Raw genomic sequence first — 15,639 nt, forward strand, 5'->3', positions numbered from 1 at the left:
CTATGGGAAGAATAATGTCATGTCTCTTTTCTACTTATCCTATTACTGATTATTGAGGAATTCAATAAATCTTAATCACCAAACCTCAAGTTGTGATCCCGTCTCTGATTGCTCAATTGACAAGGGGTGCTGTTACTGTTGGGGCTTTCTCTCTAGCCATGTGCCTCCCTGATCCAGAGACTGAATCCCTGTACATGCTGTGTTGCAGCACAGTGCTCAGGATTAAGAACTATGGTGTTAACATGTTGGAAAAAGATCCCATGGGATGTGCACCACATTCTCCTGCTTCCTTTGAAAGTGAAGCAATTTTGTAGGGCCAGTTGTTCAATTGTTGTATCTGTTCCCATCATGGAAATGTAAAGGTGGAAAATGGTCACTCAGAGCCTGAGGTCACAGTAATTGAAAAACAATATAATAATTTGATTACGAATTCTTGGGAGAATGGAAACATACATCAACCCAACATAGTTGAGCAAGTGTTTCAAGAAAGCTGATATAGCACCCCTCCAAGTCACCTCTCAAAAACAGCCCTAACTGTGCACCTTAAAACATGGAGTTGGAGGCAAAGTGTTAGGAACAGCACTCAGGTCTGTCAGAATTTAACTATTGGTGTACCCAATAACCAAACTCTTTTTATTGCAGGGGGATAAAAACCCTTTAAATATTCAGTTTACAACATTTGTGAATTTAGGGACAGGATATGAATATTGATGTCACAAAATTTCCCTCCTTCCCAGCCCCCACCCTCCCCAACCTTCAAAAAAATGTTTTTTTCTTCCCTACACCTTATTTATTTAACTGACCAATATTGCTCTAATTGTCTTTCTTGAACTGATGATGTTACATTTTCAGCATCTTATGTTTAGGTGTGAAAGGTTTATTGACATAAGTTGAAGTAATTTCCTGGACCTGTATTTTTAATACGGTTGTATTATTCTATTTAGCTCCTAAAGATCATCCCTTAGGCATTTTCCTTGGCCAGTTACTCAATCTCATAGGATTTAAGACGACAGGCACATACTCCTCAACAGAGTTGAAAGCTCTTACACCCTACTCCCATCACATTGCAAGCAGAACATTGCAGTCTCAGGAGAATGAAGGCACACTTCTCTACCAGACACTTCTCATCTATGGGAGATTTGAAACATTCCACCTGCCATCAGTCACTAATTACTAATGCATACATAACTTGGGTGTTGCAAGACACAAACAGAACTCAGACCGGCTGCCCAGTATAACCACAACTTGGAAGATCATTCCACATCTTGCCTCTTGGTTCCATGCTGGAACAGTCACCTCTGAATCAGCAGGTTCTGGGTTCAATGTACAGTCCAGAGACTCAAACACAAAATCCGCATGGATACTTCAGTGCAATACTGAGGGAGGGATGAGACATTAAACTCAGGTGCAGTTTGCCTGTTCAGATGGCTGTAAAAGATCATACGGAGCTATTTGAAGATGAGTAGTGAGTTCTCCCTGTGTTCCAGCTAACATTCATCCTTCACTGGAGCTAAGAATAGATTAAGAGGTCATTCATCTCATTTGCTGTGTGAAAATTGGCTGCTAGGTTTTCTGACATTAACAACAGTGACTATACTGTACTTCACTGTGAAAACCTGCACTAATTAAATGAAATCTTTCTTGTTGGCTTTATCTTACGTCTTGAGTTATGCTTCTCTCAGTCGTACTCTGTTAGAGGATAATAGAGATCTGAATATACACACTTGTACAATTCAGAATACCATTCACCACCAGCACCATACAAATGTTAGTTAGGTACAGATGAGCCATTTCCACAGCTGGTTATCCACCAGCATTAACAATAGGCTGTGTTTACTGCCAATGCCATGCATGTGCAGATCTAGTCCGTTACTTCATTGCGAGCGACAGAGTAGTTCTGGTAAAGTTAGATTTGGTACAAAGTGATTCTGACTTTGTACTAATGGCAAACTTGTGACAAGTGAATTCACTAAAAATAATTCAGTTTCTTTAATGTCAAAAGTCAAAGAGTTAATTACGAGAAATGACTAACAAGTAGGACCAGGAAGGAGGTTCTGCAGAGTGACTACGAGCAGCTCGGGGCTAAATTAAAAAGCAGAATCACAAAGATGATAATCTCCGGATTACTACCTGAGCCACGTGCAAATTGGCACAGGGGAAATAAGATTAGGGAGGTAAATACATGGCTCAAAGATTGGTGTGGGAGAAATAGGTTCCGATTCATGGGGCACTGGCACCAGTACTGGGAAAGGAGAGAGCTGATCCGTTGGCTTCATTTGAACCAAGCTGGGACCAGTGTCCTGGCGAATTGTATAACTAGGATTGTAGATAGGAATTTAAACTAATTAATGGGGGGGGAGGGTTCAATTGAAAGGAAGTTTAAAAAATCAAAAAGAAATGAGAGAGCATAGGTGCAGGGTACTGAAGAGGTGAATGGTAATCAAAGTGTGATAGCAAGGGGCAGAAAATATAAACAGAAGAGGGCAGCAGAAATTAGAACCAGAATGAGCAATAATGGTTAAAAAGTCAAAGCTTAAGGCTCTTTATCTGAATGCACGCAGCATTTGTAACAAGATAGATGAATTGACAGCACAAAAAGAAATAAATGAATATGACTTGATAGCTATTACAGAGGTTGTTTGCAGGGTGACCAAGACTGGGAACTCAATATTCAAGGATATTCAATGTCTAGAAAAATACTCAAAAAAGATGGGGTCGCTTTGTTAATAAAGGAAGGTATCAGTGCTGTGCTGAGCAGTGGTATAGGTGTAGTAGATCATGATGTGGAATCAGTGTGGGTGGAAATAAGGAACAGCAAGGGGAAGAAGTCACAGGTGGGAGAAAAACAGAAAATGCTGGAAAAAATCAGCAGGTCTGACAGCATCCATGGAGAGAGAAACAGAGTTGACATTTCGAGTCTGTATGACACTTCTTCACAGCTACAGAGAAGTAGAAATGTGATGACATTTATACTGTTTAAGGTAGGCGGAGCAGGTGAAGCTGGATAGAAGGCCAGCGATAGGTGGGGGCAAAGGAGAGAAGATGTCATGAACAAAAGGACAATGGGAGTGTTAATGGTAGTGATAAGGGCTAAAAAAAGGTGCTGATTGTGCATTAAGGTTAAATGCAGAATGTGATAATAGCAGAACAGGGGTAAGCACTCTGAAAAGAACAACATGAATAAGTGACAAAACAAAAACAGAATTACCTGGAAAAACTCAGCAGGTGTGGCAGCATCGGCGGAGAAGAAAAGAGTTGACGTTTCGAGTCCTCATGACCCTTCGACAGAACTTGGCAAGTTCTGTCGAAGGGTCATGAGGACTCGAAACGTCAACTCTTTTCTTCTCCGCCGATGCTGCCACACCTGCTGAGTTTTTCCAGGTAATTCTGTTTTTGTTTTGGATTTCCAGCATCCGCAGTTTTTTTGTTTTTATCTCTATGAATAAGTGACAGATGCTCTTGTGGGGGTGGGATGGGGGGAGGGGGCAGCGGTGGGGAAAATAAAGGGTCAAAAATGGGATAAAAAGGTGGGATAAAAAAGGGATAAAACAACGAATAAAAATAAAAATGAATAAAAATGAAAATAAGTGGGTAAAAAAATGAATTTTGAAAAAAGGGATAAGAAAGGGGTGAGGATGGAGGAGAGAGTTCATGGTCTGAAGTTGTTGAACTCAATGTTGTGTCCAGAAGGCTGTAAAGTGCCTAATCGGAAGATGAGGTGCTGTTCCTCCAGTTTGCGTTGAGCTTCACTGGAACATTGCAGCAGGCCAAGGACAGACATGTGGGCATGAGAGCAGGGTGGTGTGTTGAAATGGCAAGCGACAGGGAGGTCTGGGTCATGCTTGCGGACAGACCAAAGGTGTTCCACAAAGCAGTCACCCAGTCTGTGTTTGGTCTCTCCAATGTAGAGGAGATCGCTTTGGGAGCAGCGAATGCAATAGACTAAATTGAGGGAAGTGCAAGTGAAATGCTGCTTCACCTGAAAGGAGTGTTTGGGCCCTTGGATGGTGAGGAGGGGGGAAGTAAAGGGGCAGGTGTTACACCTTCTGCGGTTGCATGGGAAGGTGCTGTGGGAAGGGGATGAGGCGTAGGGGGTGATGGAGGAGTGGACCAGGCTGTCCCGGAGTGAATGGTCCCTACAGAATGCTGACAGGGGCAAGGTGAAGGGAAGATGTGTTTGGTGGTGGCATCATGCTGGAGTTGGCAGAAATGGCAAAGGATGATCCTTTGAATGTAGAGGCTGGTGGGGTGCAAAGTGAGGACAAGGGCGACCCTATCATGGTTCTGGGAGGGAGGGGAAGGGGTGATGTCTGGGCCAGGTTCTGGGCCCTGTCAACAACCATGGGTGGGAAAGCTCGGTTAAGGAAGAAGGAAGACATGTCAGAAGCACTATTCTGGAAAGTGGCATCATCAGAACTGATGCGACGGAGGCAAAGGAACTGAGAGAATGGGATGGAGTCCTTACAGGAAGCAGGGTGTGAGGAGCTGTAGTCGAGGTAGCTGTGAGAGTCGGTGGGCTTGTAATGAATATTGGTGGACAGTCTACCACCAGAAATGGAGACAGAGAGGCCAAGTAAGGGGAGAGAAGTGTTGGAGATGGACCACGTGAAGGTGTTAGAGAGGTGGAAATTGGAAGCAAAATTGATCAATTTTTCCAGGTCTAGACAAGAGCATGAATTGGCACCGAGACAGTCATCGATGTACTGAGAAAAGATTTGTGGGAGGGGGCCTGAGTAGGACTGGAACAAGGAATGTTCCACATATCCCATAAAGAGACAGGCATAACTGGGGCTCATGCGGGTACCCATAGCCACACCTTTTATTTGGAGGAAGTGAGACAAGTTGAAGGAGAAATTGTTCAGTGAGAACTAGTTCAGTCAGATGGAAGAGAGTAGTGGTGAATGGGGGTTGGTTGGGCCTCTGTTCAAGGAAGAAGGGAAGAGGCCTCAGACCATCCTGGTGGGGGATGGAGGTGTAGAGAGATTGGACATCCATGGTGAAGAAGAGATAGTTAGAGCCAGGGAACTGGAAATTGTTGATATGGCGTAGGGCATCAGAGGAATCGTGGATATAGGTGGGAAGAGACTGGACAAGGGGAGAGAGAATGGAGTCAAGATAGCAAGAAATTAGTTCAATGGGGCAGGAAGGGGCTGACATGATCGGTCTGCCAGGGCAGTCCTGTTTGTGGATTTTGGGGAGGAGGTAGAAGCGGGCTGTCCGAGGTTGGGACACTATGTGGAGCGAAGGTCTCCAGAGGAGATGAGGTCAGTGACAGTCCTGCAAACAATGGCTTGATGTTCGGTGGTGGGGTCATGGTCCAGGGAGAGGTAGGAAGAAGTTGGCCTTCAGCCTCTGCAAGGTAAAGGTCAGTACACCTGACAACAACGGCAGGTTTGATAACAAAACCAGGGCCTGATTGGGTGGGAGTCATCTATAGGCCCCAGAAGAGTTGCCTCACTGTAGGACAAAGTATGAATTGGGAAATAATGGAGGTGTGTAAGAAGGGTGCTACAATTGTCATGGGCGATTTTAATCTGCATATTGACTGGACAAATCAGATTGGCAGGGGTAACATGGGAGACGAATTTGTAGGGTGCATCAGGGATTGTTTCTTAGAGCAATACACTGCAGAACCTACCCGGGAACAGGCTATTTTAGATCTAATAATGTGTAATGAGGTGGGATTAATAAGGGATATCGTAGTTAAGGATCATCTAGGGGTTAGCAATCACAACATGGTAGAATTTCAAATTCAGTTCGCGGGCCAGCAACTTGGGTCTCAAACCAGTGTCCTCAACTTAGATAAGGGCAATTACAGAGGTATGAAGAAAGAGGTGTCTAAAGCAGGCTGGGAAAATAGACTAAGGGGAGGATCAATGGATGAGCAGTAGCAGACACTTAAGCAGATATTTCATAACACTTAGCAAAAATTTATCCCGGTCAAAAAGGAGCATTCGATGAGAAGGATGGACCACCCATGGTTAACAAAGGTGGTCGAGGGGAGTATCCAATCAAAAACTAAGGCATATAAAGTGGCGAAAACTAGTGGTAGGCCAGAGGATTTAGATTTTTAGGAACCAACAGCGGATAACTAAAAAGCTAATAAAGAAGGAGAAAATTGATTATGAAAGTAAATTGGAAAGAAATATATAAACAAACAGCAAAAGCTTCTACAGGTATATTAAAAAAAAGTGGATAAAGTGAGTGAGGGACCCTTGGAGGATGAGCATAGAGAATTGATAATGGGGAGCAAGGAAATGGCAGATAATTTAAACCAATATTTTGCATCAGTCTTCACAGTAGAGGACACTATAAGCATCCCAAAGATATCAGATATAGCAAGGAGCTAATGGGAGGAAAGAACTTGTAACAGTCTCTATCACAAGAGACAAAGTATTTGACAAACTAATGGGACGAAAGACAGACAAGTCACCAGGACCTGATGGCCTGCATCTAAGGGTTTTAAAGGAAGTGCCTGCAGATATAGTGGAGGCATTGGTTGAAATATTCCAGAACTCACTGGATTCCAGGGCGGTTCCAGCGGATTGGAAAACTGCTAATGTGACACCCCTGTTCAAGAAGGGAGGGAGACTAAAAGCAGGAAACTATAGGCCAGTCAGCCTAATATATGTAGTTGGGACAATGCTAGAGTCCATTATTAAGGAAGAAATGGCAGGGCATTTAGAAAAGCTTAACATAATCAAATCGAGTCAACATGGTTTTGTGAAAGGGAAATCATGTTTGACAAATTTGCTAGAGTTCTTTAAGGATATAACAAGCAGAATTGATAAAGGGAAACTAGGAGATGTAGTGTATTTGGATTTCCAGATGAGTTTGATAAGCTGCCACATAAAAGGTTATTGCACAAAATAGGAGCTCACGGAATTGGGGGTAATGTATTAACATAAATTGAGAATTGGTTAACACACAGAAGATAGAGAGTCGGGATTAATGGGCCTTTTTAGGTTGGAAAGATGTAACTAGTGGAGTGCCACAAGGATCAGTCCTAGGGTCTCAATTATTTACTATTTATATTAATGACTTGGAGGAGGGGGAAGAATGTAATGTAGCCAAATTTGCTAATGATACAAAAACAGGTGGGAGGGCATGTTGTGATGAGGACATAAAGAATCTGCAAGGGGATATAAATAGGTTGTGTGAGTGGGCAAAAATTTGGCAGATGGAGTTTAATGTAAGATAGTGTGAGCTCATGCACTTTGGCAGGAAGAATCAAAAGGCAGACTATTATTTAAATCGAGAGACTCCAAAAAAGCGCATCACAGAGGGATCTGGGTGTCCTTGAAACATGAAGTACAAAAAGTTAGCATGCAGATGTAACAAGTAATTAAGAAGGCAAATGGAATTTTGGCCTGTATTGCTAGTTTGGGGGGGGGGGGTGGGGTTGGAGTTTAAAAATAGGGAAGTCTCGTTACAACTGTACAGGGTGTTGGTGAGGCCGCACCTGGAGTACTGTGTACAGTTTTGGTCCCTGTATTTAAGAAAGGATATACTGGCATTGGAGGCAGTTCAAAAGAGATTCATTAGGCTGATTCTTGGGATGAAGGGGTTGACTTATCAAGAACAGCTAAACAGGTTAGGCCTTTATTCATCAGAGTTTAGAAGAATGAGGGGTGATCCTATTGAAACCTACAAAATTCTGAGGGGGCTCAGCATGTTGAGAAGATGTTTCCACTGGTGGGGAATCTTGAGCTAAGGGACATAGTTACAGAATAAGGGGACACTCATTTAAAACTGATGCAAAGGAATTTCTTCTCTCAGAGGGTAGTGAAAATCTGGAATTCTCTACCCAGAGAATTGTGGAGGCTAGATCACTGAAAGTATTTAAAGGGGTGGTAGATAGGTTTTTGAAACATCAGGGAGTTGAGGGTTATGAGGAGCTGGCTGGAAAGAGGAGTTGAGGCCTGGGGCAGATCAGCCATGATCTTATTGAATGGCTGGACAGGCTTGAGGGGCCGAATGGCCTACTCCTACTTCTTATGTTATATAACATAACCACATCCTGTGAATGAATAAAAAAATTCTTATTCTCAGAAACAGAACGAAACAGGCAGATGTTGTATGTACGTGGTGCCATCATTGACGCATGTGCAGTGGGGACTGGCAGTCTGGGCACAGAGAAGTGATGTCACTGCATCTCTGCACATATGCAGACGGGTATCGGTGGCTATCTTGCGTAGCCACTTTGCGTTGGCAGGAGACAATGTTAAAAAGATTGAACATTATGTTAAAAATGAGTTTTCATTGAATCATTCAAGAGATTTTTTGATTGTAATATAACTCCAGTTTGGTGTGAAGCCAATCAGTTCTAAACCCAAAAAATGAGCGGATGAGAGATAGTCTCACACCTCCTAGCCTAATGTAGGAATCGAATTGCTGACATGACTCCCAAGTTATACATCCATTGCTCTGTATGGATGAAAACTGGTAGCATAAACTGCCTCTCAACATGCACTGCTGGATGGTAGATAAGAATGCTTCATTAGGCAGCTAACAAAGATGGCATTTAAGAAAACTGACCACAGAGGCTTTATCTTTCATATCACATTGTTCTATCTCAAAAAAAACACATGCCCCAGTTTATTATACATTGCTTCACTACTTTAGCATCTGTGTTTTGTAACTTGATGCAGATGATGGCAAAAAATTATGAAGGAGATTAAACGTATCACAATATTATTTCAAGAATCTCTTCATGCAGCCAATGCCATGAAGCTGCATGAATGGGACTTATTGTTGTGAACAAGTTGCTTATCTTTATAGCTGTTGTACTCATCAACAAAATTAAATTTTCCTTTTTGATCTTCTTCCTGAAAGTCATCTTCCTTAAAAGAACTGTTTCTTCACCCATTTAAAGTATTAAATAATTGATCTTCTGATGCTCTCAAATTACATTAAAAAAAAATGTGCTCAACTCACACTTACTAAATTATTTCTGACCTTCTGCATTCTTGTCTGTTTAATATCTTTCTGCCTCCCCCTTTATCTTTATGCATCTCACACTAGTTCCTCTCATTGGCCTATATTGACAAATTAACTCTCCAGGCTTTGTCATTAAAATAGTGCCCCAGTTAATTAGGAAAAGGTAAGACAAGTTGAACTACATGATACTCACAGATATTTAACCCTGAATAGTTTATACTCTGGTGCCCACCCTTTCCCAGGACTTCCAAATCATTCAACTATTAATGCCATCTTCCCATCAATTTGACCCCAAATAACGTCAGTCTCTCCATTATTGTTGACCCAACAGCTTCAGGCCAAACTTCAATTTGTTTTTTCCATGCTGCATGTGAGGAAGAGAGAAAGGGGAAAATACTGTAGATGGAAGGAAAATTAAATTAAAATTGGGATGCAGACTGCCAGTTAGAGAGCATGAAACAACAATGGGCAACTCACAGAGAGACTGCTTCGACTCTGGGTCCACTGGTAGAAAACGATCCAGATCCAGCCAGTGTTGAGTAGATAAGACTGGGTAGAGGAGAATCAGCTGGACAATCAGGTCAGCTTGAAATGGGCAGAGAAGATTAACCAAATAGAAAGAACAAAAAGCCAAGTTAAAGATAATTAGGAAAGAGAATGTAAAGTTAAAACTAAAATTAAGTAAACAATTAAAACCAGAGGTGGTCAGGTCAGAATGCTAAGTATGGTCAGAAATCAAGCTGTCTGATTTGTTCTTCTGAAATTGAATGGAGGATCTTGGATTGGTTGAAGCTGTCACTTGGTTAGCATGGATTAATCAGAAATAGCAGACTCCACATTGTAAAGGGTATTCTCTTCACAGGCATAAACCTCCATTAATGGGTGGATACATAAACTGATGCTTCTATTGATAGATTGATCCATGTCATTGTTATGGATAAGCCTTTCTGTTGTTTTCTTTTATAGCTGTTGTAATAAAATGTAAGTTCCCAATGTGCCTCAACCAAGCTTTCTCAGGGTTCAACCTACCCTAAGTTAATTAATGCAATTCATTTCTTATTCCACAGTCCTTACCCAAACAACTCCTGCAAGGATAATCAAATGGATTTTGAAAACTTTATCCCAGAGGGCTGTGAATGCTCAGTTGTTTAGTGTATTCAGGACAGAGAGGAATACATTTTTCGGTGCAAAGGAAATCAAGGGATATGGGGGTAGTGTGGAAAAATGGAGTTGAGTTGGAAGAACAACCATGATTGTATTGAATCATGAAGTGGGCTGAAAGGACTATTCTCATTCATATGTTCTAATCAGCACAAATTTTATAGTAATACATTGCTATTAAGATGAAGTATAAAAGTTTCCCAACAGTGTAATTAAATAAATGTTACAACAAGGCAGCTGGGTTTATTACCATTGATCCTAAGCAATAGCTAAAAATGCTGCCAAACCACTTGCATGCTATAACAATCTCTCTTTTGTCTGAGGCTGTGCCTTGCAATATAAAAGGCTGATGGGTCAAACTCATTGTACTTGATCACGGCATCTTGATGTAATTGTAAATTATTACCACACAAGAATCTTCTGTTCTTTATTAATTTTACTTTTAAAAAAGGGTTTCATACAGGGTTCTAACATTGAAAGTAACATTTTCATTAAAATGATCAATTTTGTTACTTATCTTGAAGGTCATTAACATACATATACCTTTTCATAGACTCATGCATCTTAGCTGTAACATTATTTATCCACAATTTTAAACACTTAACATGATATCTATGCTCGAGCTAACCTGGTTTGATTTTTGCATTACCTAATGTTTCAATGATGCATATTAATTATTTTTAGCCAACAGAAGACTTACTGCCGCACGTGTTCAGGCCTCAGGTTGAATGAAGCCACTCATCTTTACACTGTTCACTACTCCACCAATCACTGACTGTTTCTCTCCCGCATCAGTGAGCCTATCAGCAGCAAACGTGGGAGAGAAATAGCCTGTGTTCGGAGGTGCCGTTCCTAAGAATCTGTCACTTGCTCTTACCTGCGTTTTTAACACTGGCTCTGCGGGCTGGGTAGAGAGACTTGGCGGGCCAGATTGTGGCTCCTGGGCCATATGTTGGACAGCCCTGATTATCAGCAAAGTAACAGGCCATCTAGCCCAATAGCTTCCAGACGGACCTCTTATTTTGCTTAACTCTATCAATGTATTTTTCTATTGTTTTTTCCTAATTTCCTCCTAAATGCATCTATGCTACTTGCCTCAACTACTCCACGTGGTAGTAAAGTTCCACATTCTAAATGCTGTTAAGCTTCCTCACCTATGTTGTCTCCTCCTAAAGGGAAAGTGATGAGAGCCTGATGCATTGCTCCAGCAGGTATCCCAGCATGTCTATGGAGTTCTGTCCTCAGGCTCCACAAACAAGCTGCATGCTGCAGCTCCATGGGCAGAATGTGACTGAACCAGCAAGCAAACATGAAGTGAACAATGAAGACTGGAATAGCTCCAGCCTAATCTGTGTGCCCTCATATCAAACACTTTTTTATTAAGCAAAGGGCAGCACAATTGTTGGCAATACTGTGAACATTGAAAATCAGCTCGCCAGATTCCGAAGTGATTCTAAACATGTTAACTTCAAGGAGAAATTTCCCAAGTAACATCATGGCGTAAGATTCTATGAAAAGTTGGAGTGAAAATGAAAATTCCAATCCAAAATTCAATCATTTCCCCTTTTTAGCTTTCATACTGTCCTGTACCTACCCTCCCTTTTCCTCTTCAAGGTTCTACACACCTGGCTGTCAATGTCACCCCCTATAAACTCTGACAAACCAGTTCTTAACCTGGCTAACCATGATGGCTGCCTCAAAGTCATTGAAGACATCCTTAGTGCAACCTGATTACTTTTTACATACCTTGATCGCTCTGTGTTTTTCAACACAACTGACCACTCCATCCTCCTCGACTGTCAACCTCAAAGGGACTATATCTCGTTCCACTCTTACTTAATCCAATGCACCTATGTCACCAGTGATGGTTTCTCCTCGCACACTGCGCTGTCCTTTCAGATACTTCTATACATGAAAATTGTTATTGTCCGCCTCCTTTTCTCTGAATATATGTTAGCCCTTGGGGATATTATGCATAGACATAGGGTCAGTTTCCATCTTTGCTGACGACACCATTGCCCTCGATTCCACAAATACTCTGTTGTCAGATCGTCAAACTAACATCAAGCCATGGATGAATCAGAAGATTCTTCAGTTGAACACTGAAAAGCAAAGCTATTTTCTTAGCTCATACCAAAAATTCTACACCTTTGTTTGATATTATCCATTTCCTGGCTGCTAACCAATTGAGCAACTTTGTCATCCGGTACTCAAAGCTGAGCATCAAACCCCATGTTCCATCATAATATTGTCCATCCTATCTTGACACCAATATCTTATCCATGATTTCATTTCTTCCACACTACAATTGTTGAACAGTCACCTGAGCTTCCCTATATAACTCCAATTGATCTAACATTTTGCTACGACATATGACAATGCACCAAGTTCCACTTGTCCTTCGCCTCTATTCTCACCCATCCATACTCATTCCATGCCTCCCGACATATAATGTTTTTACTTCCATTGGTCCTACCTCTACCTTCACAAGTACTTCCAGTTCTATGCCCCAGCGCAGTCTTTGGTCTCACATTCAGTTCGTCCCCAACCATAGCTATTTGATAGCAGAGCTTTCAACCATCTTAGCCCTATGCTCTGAACTCCCCCTAAAAGTTTCTTCAGCTTATGACTGCCCTAACTCTGCCAATAATGCCCTGCCCATTTCTCTCTCATAGGAGTTGTCTTGGGATGTTTCATGATGCTGTAGGGACAATTACAAATTCAAGTTGTGTTAATAATATGCAAATTTGAGTTTTTATTTACAGACCATCGTTTGAAAAAATCCCTCATTGATAGTTGATACATGGATTCATTATTTCAATTTACAAGAAAAAAATGTTGCAAAATTTTCAGAACATAGCCTGCCCACAGGAGAGTTCCCAACTCAACAATCTGTAGGTCACAAGATTAGATTTAATTATCATTATTTCAGTCACTACTTGTTGATTTACAGACTGGTAAATTACATCACTTGTACTGTAGACAACAGGCTCTTCACATTTGGCCAAGTTAGACTACAGGCCTTTTACCTTTCATTAACTAACCAGAATACTATGCCTGTTGCTTCTGATGCCAATAAATGTCTTTCCATCATCAGCAAGTAGAAAAATTCAAAGATGCAACGAAACATTTCAGGGAGACACTCCCACATAGATTCCTGAAATGTCAGGAATCAGAAGTCAGTGTTCAACATTGGCCATCAGTATGGTCAATAAAAATATTCAATCTCTGAAGAACAGCCTTATTCTTCAGGTTCCTTTTTGCTCCTGATTGCTTTGATTGTGCTTGTAGTTGCAGTTGGCTTTAAGGTTTTGGCTACTGTTGGGATAGGTTTCAATTCTGTTTGATTTGGTTTCGGTTTTGGTTTTGGTTTCGTCCGCAGCAACCTTTGAGCTCTTCGCTTCTGTTTCACACGGATAACATCTGCGTGTCCTGACTCAATCATTTGCTCCTCCCAGATCTTGATTTCATTCTGGTAACGGATTTTGTCATCCTCGGCCAGTTGTGTGTACATCTAGAAAAGTAACAGTTGGCGTCAGATATTTATGCATTGGGGAAAAAAAAAATTATGTCTTTTGGCAAAGTGGGGGGAAGCTCATGAGGAACATAAACAGCAACTAGGGCAGGTGGTGGCCCAGTGGTTTTGACACTGGACTAGTATTCCAGAGACCCAGGATAATGCTCTGGGGACCAGGGTTTGAATCCCAAAACAGCAGATGGTGAAATTGGAATTCAATTAAAAAAAATCTGGAATTAAAAGTTGATGATGACCATGAAACTGTTGTTGATTGTCGTAAAAACCCATCTGCTTCACTAATGCCCTTTTGGGAAGGAAATCTGCCATTCTTACCTGGTCTGACCCACAGCAATGTGGTTCACCCTTAATGAAATTAGGGATGGGCAACAAATGCTGACCACCCACATCCCATAGGTGAATAAAGAAAAAAAAAAATCACACCACCACACTAATTGAAGTAAACTGAGATTCCTTCCTACACTAAGTTCTATGTAAGTCAGGACTGCAAAAACAGAACCGTTGTTTTGCTTGATTAGACATTTATAAATTGTTTAATTCTCTTAAAACATGGGAGCGTTGAAACAAACACAAGATTTCACCCAGCAGCTTGCACACCCCTTCCCCTTCCACTTTATTCAGGTGCTGGAGAGGGGGGAAATAGAAGTAATTTTAACCATAGACACCATGTGGAAACATGCACAGATTTCACTATCTCTTAGATTTCTCTAAGATGGAAACAATTTTAGTTTGACTCAAATAGCTGTAGTTCAAATCTCAGAGCCTAGACGGAGTTCAAAACCTGCTAACTGCTGAGGGGATGGGGAGCTGCTCTTCTTCGGAACAGATGTTAAGCCAGAATCACATAGGCCTGTTTCATTTAGCTGGACATTAAAATCTCACGATCCTAGTCAAAGAAAGGCCCAGATTTTCCCCTGCTGTGTCCTAGACACTTTTCCCACAACCTATCACACAACTTGTCATTCATCTCCTTGCTCTTATGGAGTATTTCCAATATAGAAATTCTGTGTTTAATAGCATAACAGACATTTCAATGTTAATTCATTTGAAATGTTTGGAGTGACAAAGGCATTATATACTGCAAGTACTTGAATAGCTTACACCAATTTAACATAAAATATATGTTAACATTATGAATGTATTTAGTGTTTGAAAGAGTATACTATAATTTTATTTATACACATACACCATTTTTCATACTAAAGATTGACATGTTAAAGAATTTTTAAATTAGTTAAAACTTTTGAAAGGAACAAACAGGCAAGCAAGTATTATTTGCAGAACTGAAATACTCATCATACAAGTGTTGTCAGCAAAATTGTTGCTATCACAGAATTTTTTAAAAATTCTTTCATGGGAGGTGGACATCGCTGGCTATGCCAGCATTTGTTGCCCATCCCTAATTGCCCTTAAGAAGGTGGTGAAGGAATGTGGTGTTCAGTCCACACTCAGATCAGCCATGAACGGGGGAGCAGGCTCAAGGGGCCGGATGGTCTACTCTTGCTTCTAATCGTATGTTCGTATGTTTGTTCACATTCCAGGCAAGTGGAGAGTATTCCATCACACTCCTGACATGTGCCTTGCAGATGGTGAACGGGCTTTGGAGAGCCAGGAGGTGAACTCCTTGCCTCTAACCTGCTCTAGCCACAGTAGTTATGTGAAAGTGTGCTTTTCAGGATATATAACCAAGTGGTAATGTCACTGGATTAGTAATCGAGAGGCCCAGGTTAATGCTCTGGGGACAAGTGTTCAAATCCCAACATGGCAGTTGGTGGAATCTGAATTCAAGTAATAATCTGGAATTGAAAGCTAGTCTCGGTAATAGTGACTATGAAACCATGGCCAATTGTCGTAAAAACCCAACTGGTTCACCAATGTCCTTTAGTGAAGGAAATCTGCCATCCTTACCTGGTCTGGCCTACATGTGACTCTAGACCCACGGCAATGTGGCTGACTCTTAACTGCCCTCTGAAATGGTGTGGCAAGCCACTCAGTTCAGGCAA

The 15,639-nt window shown here is 41.4% G+C and overlaps 1 protein-coding gene across 1 annotated transcript in view; it reads right to left on the minus strand.

The window, feature by feature from the left end:
• Positions 1-12,836: 12,836 nt before the first annotated feature.
• The window catches only part of tfam (transcription factor A, mitochondrial), a 34,149-nt gene continuing 31,346 nt past the window's right edge, over positions 12,837-15,639 (minus strand). The window contains exon 7 of the mRNA XM_041210012.1: positions 12,837-13,615. Coding sequence (XP_041065946.1) covers positions 13,343-13,615 — 273 coding nt within the window. The 3' untranslated portion in view covers positions 12,837-13,342. The remainder of the gene's footprint in view (positions 13,616-15,639) is intronic.

The sequence above is a fragment of the Carcharodon carcharias genome, chromosome 17 (assembly GCF_017639515.1).
Source record: "Carcharodon carcharias isolate sCarCar2 chromosome 17, sCarCar2.pri, whole genome shotgun sequence".
NCBI lineage: Eukaryota > Metazoa > Chordata > Chondrichthyes > Lamniformes > Lamnidae > Carcharodon > Carcharodon carcharias.